The 13,344-nt window shown below is 44.3% G+C and overlaps 1 protein-coding gene across 5 annotated transcripts in view; it reads right to left on the bottom strand.

Annotated features, from left to right (window-relative positions):
* The window catches only part of srgap1a (SLIT-ROBO Rho GTPase activating protein 1a), a 90,451-nt gene that overhangs the window by 67,443 nt on the left and 9,664 nt on the right, over positions 1 to 13,344 (bottom strand). The window contains exon 1 of one of the 5 annotated variants that reach the window (XM_086208128.1): positions 12,044 to 12,696. The exons of the other annotated variants lie outside the window; for them this stretch is intronic. Within the exon in view, the coding sequence (XP_086064254.1) occupies positions 12,044 to 12,092 (49 nt within the window). The 5' untranslated portion in view covers positions 12,093 to 12,696. Of the gene's footprint in view, positions 1 to 12,043; positions 12,697 to 13,344 lie in introns of those variants that run through there. 5 annotated transcript variants of the gene reach the window in all.

Genomic DNA, 13,344 nt, shown 5'->3' with positions numbered 1-13,344 from the left:
GCAGCAGTTTTGCTGATGGTCCGTTTTGCTGGGCTTTTTCAACCATTCATTACAGTTAATGGAAACAGTAAAAACATCTTTTACTTTCTTATGTGTTGAAGCCTTAATGCTGAAAAATCTGTTCCCAAGTTGCTACACACACAATTGAACATCTGATGCTCAAAACACTGAAGGCAGATTATACCTACTCTTCCAATCACCGAACATATTCAAGGTTTGTGAACCTAAACTAAAAATGTATTTGAAGCATCTCTGCACACTGAAATATTGTAATAATGTACTGAGTGAAACTGCAAACGGGTTTACAGAATTCCTTTCTACTCACAGTAATCATATTTTACCTGCTGTGCTTATTAACGCTCATCACAGTCAACAAACAGAAGGGCTTACATTTCCAACATTTAATGACCTGGGTTTGCCTGAGTCACTGTGCACTTAAGACCAGATTATGATGAGAATTTGGTGCTTTTCAATGAGTAAACCTGAGTTTAAAAAGTTTTTTAAATACACACCCCCCCCCCCCCCCCAAGTGCAGCAGGAACTCTACATTATGGCAGGTCCTCTACTTTAAAGCATCATCAGGCTGCAGAGGAATGTGGACACAGAACTTTAGCGATGGGAAGTGGTTACATGTGCGTGGCTCGACATCAGAGAAAAGAGAATTTGTGAGAAATACATTGATCCCGTTCAGTCTCTTGGCCGGACTTCACCCACTCTTCTCATTCATCTGCACACCATACCAGTTGCTCTGTCTGTTGCCTTAAAGGGACCAGTGTGGGCGCTTGGGTGTGAAGGAAAGAAGAGATCAGCAGTATATTGCAGACTAGTCAAGGCAAAGGCCTGCAGCATGTTTTATTCTAACAGCTAGTTCATTCACTGGCGCTTGAAAAATTAAGACATGTACTAACTTTATCCATTTATCCAAAAGAAAAATGACACCTCACCTTTCATCTGAGGGTCTATTGTTGTGTTTTGTTTGCAGATATTAACAGAGAGGATAGAGATAAAGGGGCTAAAGCTCATATGTCAAAGCAGCCTCTCATTCTCAACAAATGTAGCCTCAGGCTTAAGACTTGGCTGGGCAAGCCAACCGCTCTTACAGCCGGTGTGTTTGTTTAGGGTAACAACGCCGTGAAAACTCTTCCGTCGGACAACTGACGAGATAAATGCCTTAAAAAGGGGATGTCACACAAGTCACATGTGAGGCACACTAACCTTCGTCTGAGGGGATACTAACTTTTCTTTGCACAGAACTATTGGAAACTTGAATAACAAACTCTGAAAGATGAACCACAAGAGCGGCAGAACAGTTCTGTGGCCTGCGGTGATGAAGGAGGGCTTGTGTATATATTCCCTCATTATGGGCCTCAGGGAGGCAGGAAGGAGAGGAACAGAGCATATAAATGATAGTCGCACAGTCAGACCTTACTTGCACAATACAGTATACACCTTCAACATGCACCTGCATGGGGCTTGAGCTCATTACACTGCTGCAGGTATGTAACAGAGGGGAGGATGAATGACTGTCAGCTCACTTCCTGGCTCCCCATGTATTTCCTGACCTCTGCTCTCCATCCATCTGCCTCCACTGCAACCTGACAGTTTGCGCTCAGGTCAAGTTTTGTCAGCAGCCTCTGATGGCGCTCAGCGCTGTTGAGGTCTGCCATCCGACACTGCGGCTTAGTTCTGTCTGTAAACATGTTTCTCAGTTTGTTTGTTTGTTTGTGGGCTCTCCGTAATCACGACGCTGACCTCTACCAAGTTCAGTGAGACTGAGGCGCAAATGTATATTTGTGGAGAAATTCCATTTACAAAATGTCTTCGGCTACTATTGGCAGATGAAGCAAAGTGTAGAGAAATACAGAATAATGAAACAATGAGGCAGCCCAACACAAAGAGAACAGAGAATTGTCACATTTGTAGAAGACGAAACAGTGAACATTTGGCATCTGTGCTTTAAAAGCAACTAAATTAAACTACTACATTGTTCCAATGCTTTCTTGTCATTTAATCAGTTTGTCATTTCATCAGATTTGTCAAATTTGAAATTTGGTTTTACTTTTCAACAAATAAGTTTAGATATATCTTCTTTTATCTCCATACTGTGGCCTGCTTACCTGTCGCTATTCTCCAACATGTCTGTCTCCATCTACACTGCTGCCATCTTGTCTGCCTCTTAATCTAGCTTTCTGTGACGTGACTAGCTTCTTCTGTGTGTGTGTGTGTGTGTGTGTGTGTGTCTCTCTCTCTCTCTCTCTCTATTTTAAAGTGTTGCTCCTTTGTCTGTCTTCCCACAGCAACGTGGAGACACCAGAGCTGGGAAAGGACCAGGACCGGTGGCCTGGAGCCAGCTGGAGTCCCTGCCAGCTCCAGTTGACTACGTGTTTCCACAGTTGGAACACCGTGGCACCACTGAGCCAGAGGAAAGTACAGTGGGGACTGGAAGAGGAGATGAATGTACACATAGAAACTGCTGAGGTGACAAAGCAGGAGGAACCCAGTCAACGTAAAACCAGAAAAGAGGAATGTATGTAGCAGTTCATTCAGGAGTCCGACAGTAAAAAAAAAAAAGCTGATTTGAAGCAACAAGCTTTCTATTTTGTGGACATACAAGGCAACTGCATGCAGGCCTAACCGTATTTTTGACAGCTGTATGCAACTTGAATGTGTGCATTCAAAATAACTCCCCGAACGGACCGCAAATAAAGCCTCAACCAACTTCATCTCATGGAGGATTCGAAGCAAGGGGCAAACACGGAAGGTTCGAGCAGAGCACAGACAAAGCAGTCCCCGTCTCACAGGGGCCTCTGTTGAAGCCTCCCTCATCACACAGTCCATCTCCGTAAGCAGTCTGCCTCCATGAGTCCCTGCAGACTCGTCAGAGAGGTCCAGATCCTGAATGTGATTTTAGAGGATGACTCTCCTACATATTGCCGCAGCAGAGGAGAAGGAAACACAACGGGGGGCTCGCTTTTCTTGTTTGGCTGTTTCATCTTTTGATTTAATGAAAACAAATACCAGCAGGAAGACAGACTCGTGATTTCAGTTTAATCCTTCCTCTCATGACTTTGAGAAAAGATCAGTCGATGAGAGGAGGCGGTGAACTTCAACACTGTGTCAGTGCCGGAGCAGGATCAAACACAGGCTTACAGAGCACAGAGAAAAAGACCAACAAATCAGGGCCGCGGGAACTACGGAAGCTCAAAGTGGTTTGGGCTTTAATCAAGATTGGTCGTGCAGACAAATTTACAGTTGTGACTTTGATAAACTGGATCTTACATTTCACTCTAAAACAGAACACATCAGCCTTGTCGTTCTACCTGTAGTTGATGACTCTGGGCAGGGTAAAGTCAATACTGACCCCCAGGTCACATCTGCAGCGCCACACACTCAAGATTACTATCTAGATATACAGAATATAGTGTTTGCTGTCAGAGAAAATACCAACGATGTTTTAACATCTCACTCCCAATCCCTGCGTATTCAGATGTCCCCAGCTGGTTTGTTGTAATATCCAGTAAAAACATGTGTAATGACCATCATGAGCTGCCAGAACATGAACAAGGTGCCACGGCATAAATTCGACAAGTCCCTGGAACTCAGACACAAGCCCTCACTGACTGTTCTGATCATGGTAGCAGGAAGCCGTCTTGAAGTTATTTGGCATTTGCTTCCAAATGGAGCGAATTTATGGAAAAAAGTTTGGTTGGTCTCTGCAGGGTAAATCTGATCTATTTTCCTAAAATAATTTTTAACCCTATGAATGACCGAAGCTCGAAACGGTTAGCGAGTGGAATGGCCCTCTTCTTCTGGGGTAAGTTAGCTGGTTAGCCAGACATGTGATGACTCTGCTACTCCAAACACTGCGGCTCATGTTTTAGTTCTGTGATGGCAATGCTTATAGGGCGTGTAAAGTTCAGGGGTTCAGACAGCCATCCGTGGCTTTTTCTGTCCTGGTTAACCGAACAATAACTGTTCATTCCCGCTGATTTACTGTGGTTAATGTTAAAAGTTAAAATGGGCATCGCTTCACCAAACAGCATAGAGAAACATCTTTCTCTGCTCATGGGTTTTCCCTCTTGATAGTGGCCACCCTCAGCTGTGCCCCTCCCTTCATCCCAGCACGAAAAGCAGCACCTCGCAGGACGTGTGGTTTGTGGGCCTTTGAAAGGGTTAAACCAGCAGGGGAGCAGAAGGGACTGAAGAGAAATACCCCATGCTACTCAAGACCAGGCCTGTAATTCCAGAGGCAAGGACATGCACAGAAGGCCTGCTGGGGGGGGGGGGGGAGGGGGTATTAGTTGAAAAGGTTTTGGAGAGGACAGGCTGACAAAGTGAACTTTCAGACAAAAATGGGGATGGCTCACATTTTGTTGTCACACATTGCGCAGTTTTCTGACAGCTGTTCCTGGGCCAACTCTGACTTCTTTCATATAATTATTTATATAATTGGTGGTAACTGAAACATACTTTAAGATCTGTGACAGCCATGTTTGGATTTAAACTCTTAAAAGACTCAGACAATAGAGACAATGCAAATAGACAGAAACATTACACAGAGACGGTCTCAGCGGACAAATAACCTCAATGGTGGGAAAGCACTGAATAGAACGTTTGCACAACTGCACAAGCCAGTGTTCGTTCCACACCAGCAAACTCAGTCCTTTCTCAATTGTACACCACAAAACTTCCATCTACTACTTTCCTGAAACTCCTCTGCAAGTCCAAAGATTTTTTTTTTTCAGAATCCTTTGTCCCCCTTTGCCACACAAAGGACAAAAACCTCCTACACAAAATATAGAGAAAAGAAGAAAAAAAACATCCCAGCGATTATTTACGCTCCGATTAGGCTACACATTTACTCAAAAACAGCTGGAACTCATGCCATGGATTTTAGAAGTCCCTATCTGTCCAAGCGTCCTGCTCAGATCTTTCAGGGACAAATTTTAAGAGGTCAGAAAAAGATGGATAACACATCTTATCTGCAAAGGAGCAGCTGGCAGAGACCAAGCACAGCTTCAAGTTTGCACTGTCCTGCACAGTCTACGCACAAAGACAGACATCCCCATTCAGCCTTGTCTAAAAATACATGTACAAATCCCACAGTGTCTACATGCAGGCTGAAACGATGACTTTAAATTAGACCTCAACTTGCACAAAGTGCCGTAGTGTACTACCATTGTGACCGTGAATCGGATGCATCAATGTTTGTTCAGTGATTTCCTCTGTGTGTCATTTTTCTGTTTACTCCCGTTTGTCTTTTCAGCTTTTTTAATAGATGTTATAACAGAAGTTCTACAACGGTGAGTAGTTCCACGAGGCACCATATTGTCCTATAAAATCCCAATAACGGAAACCATTACTTGGTTAAAAAAAAAATAAAAATCAATGGTGAGGTGAGGAGTACTGCACAAAATACATTGTTGTGACTTCAAGTCATTCTACGTCGAGGTCCAGAGTACATGAAATTATTACCTGGACTGCAGCCAGAATCACTACTGGCCTTGCAACAGCATTTGATCCTGGAAAGGACTTAACAAAGATATGGCATCCAGGTAAACGACAGCCAGCTGCCACCTCTGGTCACAGCAGGGAGGACCAACTTAACTGTGGCCGAGCTGAAAACCCTGCACAGAAAGTAGAGAGTTCCCCCAACCTTCTCTGAGAATACACAGTCCATCTCTCCCCACCTGGCGTTCAGAGTTGTGACAGCTGAAATAATCCACACGAGGAGACGGCTTCAGCCTCGTGTAAACACATTCGCTTCAGGGAATGCGGAGTCCAATCTCTGGCAGGAGCAGCAGAGTGATTCAAGAGCTGTCTTTCAACAGAGTTTACAGTCTTGACTGAAAAGCAGTTGTGGAGATGGCGGCGTGTCAAATGATTTTGTTGCTAAGTCCATAATGGCAGAAATTCACGACAAATGCAACTTCCAAAGACCAGTGTCACTGAAGACAACAGAGTATATGAATATACCTCATCGAGACGTACCACAAGTCAGGAAGGACTCAAAAATGGGAGGTGCCCACACCGATGTAACTCACTCATCAGATATCATTCATAGCCTGATCATCCCGAGCAACAGGACTTAGCACGTTAACGTAGGAGATCTATTAAGTCCTCGCCGGAAGCTACAAGGCGCATCCAGTGAGTGGTCTGACGAGTGAGGTCTAGACGTGCTCTCAGGGTTTCCCCTGCCCACCTACCTTAAAGATGGACCACCTTTGAATTACTGGAGGCAAAGGTCAGCCAGGGGAGGTAAGTGAGCACCAGTGCAGGATTGCACATTACTCAAATACAGTTTTCTAGTTAATTCTTGCACCAAAATAACATTTAAATAGCATTTGACCCCGACTGTCCATTCTGTTACGAACCACGATGACTGGCGCACTGATCAAGACAAAGATTCCCCAAATGAGTACACAATCGTAACACCAGCTGGCCAGGAGAGGGAACCTTGGGGTAGAGACACCAATTACCACCGCTCCACTGGAACACATCATCAAAAACTGACAGTCAACGAGCATGCACGCTCTGTGCCTGCGTGAGGGGAAGTCATTCCATACCAGCTGGTGGCAGTCGTCTTAATTCTTACCGAGTTGTATTGATGCACACAATTTCCTAAGATGAGCACCTTCTGATGCTGTGGAACCACAAAGGAGCGGTAGTGGCAAAACTGGCAGCTGCTTCTTCAGCGTCAAACCGCCTGGGAGAGTTGGTGTGTACCAGGAAGTCCCAAAGATCTCAAGTGTGCCTGCAGGATGATACTGGACTACGAGCTGGAAGCCAAATCTGACTGATGGAACAATTACGTCCAAACCATACAGACACCCTCATCATTCCAAAGGAAAAATAGAGTCAGTCTGTTAATTTGAGGGTCTGCCATTTGCCAAGACCCAAACTTCAAAGCGTAAGCATGGTCGAATATCAAAGAGATATAATTATGCTGATATTCTAAAAACTTTTGAATTTCCACCAAATATGCATACATGCATTTTTTCATGGCTGCGAATGAATCATCAGAGCCAAAGAAAGGTCATGTTAAGCCTAGAATCATCGTATTTTATTATCATCTCACATTCCGCCGATTGAAGAAAACAGTTCGATGAACAGCAGTCCCTCTCCGGTCCACCTCCCCCTCGCCCTTCCAGGGGTGCCCCCATTATGAAGTCTGTCTGCTTTCTACAACCCATCCTTCACTCGTCCACACATCCATGCCAATATCTCTGTTTCCACTCATGTATTTTGATCACATGAGTAAAGTCTGATGGGATCACAAAAACAAGAAGAAAACAGTCCTGCAAAAATGAACTCAATGAGTTTTTGACCTTTTAAAAAGAAGTACAAAAAAAAAGTTAATGTGCTTGACAAGACATGGAAACATCATTTCTGAATATGTTCGCACAGTAAATATTCAACTTGCATTTCACACCCAATTCACAAGAATGGAGAATTAATTTACAGGGCATGTAGAGATTACATTCTGAGGGTGATGTGACATTGTAACAGACTGAAAGAAATGAAAGAATATACTGTAAATTCTGGACTATAAGCCGCGACTTTTTTTCGACGCTTCATGCCCCGCGGCTTATGCTCCGGTGCATCTTATACGAGGATTTTACCTTCACCCTGGGGTGTGGCGGGCAGCGGCAGCAGGCAGTAATTCCCTATTGTTCCTGATGGTAGCTCCAAGTACCGTACTTAGAGAAATTACCATAACATTTGGCTAGGAATTTCCCTAAGTACAGTACTTGGAGCGTCCAGTCCACGCTGCGGTGCAGTGTAAAAAGAGCATCACACGATATTTTCAGTCATTTGTACTCACCCTCAAGATGGAGAGCAGAAAAAGGAATGCTTATGATGCAGCTTTCAAGTTAAAGGCAATCAATCTGGCGGTTAAAGATGGAAATAGAGCTGCGGCACGTAAGTTTGGCATAAACGAATCGATGGTGAGACGCCGGAGGCGGCAACATGACGAACTGACCCAATGCAAAAAGACGACAAAAGCTTTCAGAGGTCATAATAGCAGATGGCCCGGACTTGAAAACGCTCTGGAAGACTGGGTCAACACGCGAGAACGGGCGGCCGAGGTGTTTCCGCCGTGCACCGCGGCTTATTTACCGGTGCGGCTTCTATGTGTACAAAGTTGATTTTTTTCCCTAAAATAAGCATCTGCAGCTTATATAACGGTGCGCTCTATCGTCCGGAATTTACGGTACATGTTTCCATGTGGACTGAATGATTAAGAAGGTAAAACAGTGTCTGGGTTTTTAGAGGGAAGACAGCAGAGTCAAATATTGATCATAAAAGTCGTTACACAGGAGTAGTAATCGTAATCACACTCAGGCAATGCCTAACAAATTTTCTTTACTGATTCTTATAAATACTTTTGTCCTGGCACCTAAAACAGACGGGATGTACACACGACTATTCTTGGACTTAAAGATGCCTGACATTCCTACCTTTCATAATTACTTGATCAAACTCGCGTTCCATGAGTTTGTGCAGTGGAAAAGGTGAATTACTAACAAACCAAGTGAACTTTGACAGACAGGGCTTCTAGTTCTTTGCTGAAGGATTTTCTTCTGCAGCCAGTCTGATGCAACAGCATCTATAAGGGCAAAGCTGCACTGCAAGGGCATAATAATGAGGCTGCCTTGATGGAGACAGCCCACTGCAGTGCAGCTGAACTCGCTGGTTTAAACTAAACCTTGATAAATATTTGCCCAACATTCCTCTCTCCAAACCTTGGGATCTTCCTGAGGGGTCCTCACCTGACAAAGGGATCTTGAAAAAGGAAGGAGGATAATGACAGTACATGCTACATGTCAGACTGAGGACTACTCACAAAACACACACCCAACATTTCTCAAGAGAAACTCTTAGTTGCCCTAATATTTGATGCAACAACGTTTAATTTACACATATATGTTTTTCAATCAACTAGGGAAATAAACCAACCAAACCGATGTTAACCAGAGGGTTAAATGGTAACGTTAAGTCAAGGAAATTCAACTGGTGAAATGTCCACCGAATCACCCACAAAAATATCTCAAGTGGCATTTATGAATTGCCGTTATAGCAAACGTTAACAAAAACTCTCATCATGACCAGACCCAGTCTGTGCCCCTGTCACCGTTCCGGTCACAGCCAGCACAGACTGATTTCTCACAGGGCATCAGCAGTGAAAGGCAGGCCTTGAAGAATGCCCACAATGACAGGTCCCTTCCTCACAGGGCAGCAGAGGCCAAGAGTGCCTAAAATGATAAAACACACGCTCCAAAACACACACACACACACACACACACACACACACACACACACGAAAGATGTAGAGGCTTCACAAAGACCTAATTTCCAGATAATTATGGTGGAAGCCAAGCTGGAGGAAGTGACGGCGCTGCCTGGTGTCATCTCCTCTAACCTACCCCGAGGGAGGCTTTAACCACCATCCTCTCCCACTTTCCTGAGTACCAGCGGCTGATTCAGAAACAAGCTCTCAGGCGCTGAGATGACATGTCTTCTACTGACAAAAATGTTTGGGAGAGTATCTCATTAAGGGCTTTGTATCTTCCCAGTGTGAACACACACTTGACAAGACTGGACAGGTGATATTGAATGCCAGCTTTGCCCACAGGGTGCAACACAACACACCTAAACCTTTTGGATTACCACGAGAGATCTGAGCCGTGGCCCAAGAATGCGATCGACCTCAGGGCAGCTGCTCAGAGCGCAAGAGCGATGGACAAAGAGGGAGGAGAGGAAGAAAAGAACAGACAGATCAGCTTTCAGGGCTCTTTGTTTCTCTACACCATAGCGAGCAAGACTAGCGCTTTCTCTTTTCTGACTCCCACAGAGCTGGTGGACAGAGGCCACCCTTTCGTGCCCGTGTGTGTGTGCGTGTGTGTGAGAACAAGGCCTCAGCACAGTCGTGCATGTACCAAATGCCCGGCCAGGTTGCCGTGCATTACACCCTCTGATACACCATTCATCAGGACAATGCACACAACCCCAGGGGAGGTGATAGCCTCCTCCACGCTGGCTGATTACAAAGTGGAACACACTGTCTGGCCTCATACTGAGAATAAACCGTTTTACATTATACCACAGTTGTCATCAACCTCTCCCTGTAATTGCATGCCAGCACTACGTTGCATGATGTGCAGAGTCCGTTCACACACTGGGCTACAACTAGAGTTCCGCTGTGTGGTGTTGCACTGCAACTTACCACATCTCCCTGCTCCTGCAGTAGTCAATAAAAAAAGGACTCATTTCAACAGACTGAAGACCTCTCCCCACATTTAGTTACCAAAACAGAGAAAATGAACGTCAACAGAAGAGTCATATCAGAACCACCAAACCAAGTCCAACTGAGGCGGATAGCGTTGCTGGGATTATAAACAAAGCTGAAACACATATTATGAGATTAACTTGGAGAGAAAACTATTTGAACAGGCCAAGCAGCATATTGATCACTTCGGGCTGTCTGTGCTGTCACTGCACCTCCTCCCTCCAAATCAACTAAAGTGAAGCAACGATGGCATCACTCAGGATGAGGGACAACGTCCACAACTCATGGCTTCAGCCAACGTGGGGGGAAAAAAAGTTGGTTCCAAAGGGTCAATATGTCAAATACTGACTCCATGGCGAGGTCGGAGCACATCTGTGACCACGGGCGGGTTTAATGTTTCAGGGGCTGCAGCAGACACTGCCTTGCTTTAGTTGTCACGCATTCTCCGACAGGCAATGTTGGTACTGGCAGTTCTAGAAGTATGGAAAACTTTTCTCCCCCAAGTAAAACTATAAAAACTACCCATCCGTCCATTTTCTACTGCTTATCCATTATGGATCGGGGGGGGGGGTGGAGCCTATCCCTGCTGACATCGGCTGAGAGGCGGGGTTCACCCTGGATGGGTCACCAGTCAGTCACAGGGCCATCTGGAGCAAGTATTTTACCACAGTAAAGTTCCTGCACTGGAATTTTTAAACTATTATTTTTGAAATAACAATTTTGAAGCTGAAATCTAAATTAATGAAGCTTTGAAATCACAATTTTATAAGTTTAAATTTAAAAGTGCGCCCCTGAGAGTTTCACTTAGGCAAGAACACAACTTCAAAGGTATACTACGATATTGATGTAACTGTCTCGTAAAACTATATAACTAATATGGGAAATAACATTGTATTGTTCTGTTCACATATTCTATTCCTCTTAGGGAGGGTAACTTGTAGAAATACTCATTTGCTCCATGAGGACGATGATGATGATGGTATTTTGAGGGAGCGGAAAAGATCATACTGTGAAACTGGTATTTCTGTAGGTATCCCTTTGTACCACATTGTGATATTTGATACTGTTACATCTCGAGTTGAGAAATTGACTTTTGTATGCAGATATGGTCAAGTGCAGGCATGCGCACGCACGCACGCACACACACACACACACACACACACACACACACAGGCATATCTTAACTGCTGTAAACAGCATTTTTCCCCAGCAACAATGATGCTTAAGCCATGGCTGTCAACCTGCTCCAAGAGCCGATCATAATCTTGAATTAATTTAAAGATAAAAAAGTGCCCTCTGTTCAATTTCTCCCAGACCACTCGAGTCTGGCTTTGCTCTACTTAGGGTTATGAGAAAAGGGGCACGCCAGGACAGAATCGTGTTCATTCTATTTCCAGACCTCTCTGATCTAAAAACTAACTTTGCTCTGCAGCTCATGTCATTCCTATTAAACTATAATAAAAATGGGCTGTCAGGAACCTGCAGGGACATCTCAGAGACTGCAACGTGCTTCCACTGCATGGTGACATTAAAAGGAGACCCTGGAATATAGATGACGCCACAAAAATCTGCAGCTACATGCAGTGAAAACACGCTTTACCAGGCAAGTTCCTTCCCAGCATTTCCTCAAATAGACTACATCTTAATAACCAGTGACTTTGTAATACTTCACTTTCATCTCCACTCTCACTAGAAACACGGAAAGCTCACTTTTCTAGTCATGGAACCTTTCAAGGAATTCTTGAAGCTTACCTTCTTTTCCAGGGTCACCATGGACTGAACTGAGTTCCTTTGTCCACATTTTCCAGAAAGTTACACCCTTGGAGGGAAATTCTTCCTGACGGCTCAGAAATCACAGGCGCAAAGTTTGTAGCACTGAATAGCGCTTCGTGCCAGAAGTACCAATAAGACGAGGGATGCAAATTTGTTACTCTGCTTAATGACATTAAAACAAAGTAAGATCCAAGGTAAGTATGTGTAAGAATCGTAGAATGAAAAACACAGACAGGGCTGCTCCAGCTGTCAGGAGAAAGGTCAAAAAAATTGTAGGTGATCTGAACAAGCTAGCGCTTCAAATTTTACTCTCCAAATTAATAGGAGGCAGAATTCTAGCAGAGGACTCATTCAGTATTGATTTCTAGAGCCGGTGGGTATCCTTGATCTTTGCTGCTGGTTGAACTATCTGGTCAGACAGACATGAGCTAGCAGAACTGAGGATTCAGGCCAGGGAGCAGTGGTCAGTGGTTTGGTGGCCAGAGGTTTAAGTTGTCCTGGACAGAGGGCCGCCAGCTAGGAGTCAGTGACTGAGGAAAAGGCAGGACAGACTGAAACTAAATACTAAATAAGTCAGTCATATGTCAGAACCGTTATTAATCCAATCCAATAAAGAATTAGGAGGACTAGAATTAGGTGATCGCGCAGCCAGAGTTTAATCTGTCCTCTGACTGTAAACCACAGGAACAAGAGGACAGTTAATATCAGTTATTTCATCTCTTGCATAACAACCACATGACAGGAGGTCTCATGACAATAAGATAATTGTGTTATTTATGGAAACAGCTGACTGGCGTTGCAAAGCAGATAGGTTCCAATGAACGTAAAAGCTTCAAAACATAAAAGGGAACTAGAAATGCACTTGAAGAAAGCCAGTAGTCCTCCATGTCATGTTTCTCAGAGGAATTACAGAAATATGTGAGGTCTTTCTTGGCTTACGCAACACCACAAAGCCCCAAAATGAAAATCAACAGGGTTGTTGTTGTTGTTGTTGTGTATGTCTGCTTATATACCAAACCAACGGCAATGGAATCACAAGCTCCATGGCAGTAATAACTTTGTATTCCTGTAACATCTTCTGTAAATATCACAGCTGAACATAAGCAGTGAGCCATGGAAGCAGACTGAGTGAGTGAGAGGGGACAGAAGACAGCTTAAGGAGAATAGAGAATTGCTCCATGTGCGACCACTGGCAAGAGGACACAATGAACAACACGGCTGACAGATCTTTATCCAAGAGCACCCCGCATATCCGTGGCCTGGACCACAGCTATGGCTTC

This window comes from Aulostomus chinensis, chromosome 7, assembly GCF_037954235.1.
Source record: "Aulostomus chinensis isolate RoL2024-O1b breed Wild chromosome 7, RoL_Achi_v1.0, whole genome shotgun sequence".
Taxonomy (NCBI): Eukaryota; Metazoa; Chordata; class Actinopteri; order Syngnathiformes; family Aulostomidae; genus Aulostomus; species Aulostomus chinensis.
This window is presented reverse-complemented; position numbering and strand designations above follow the sequence as displayed.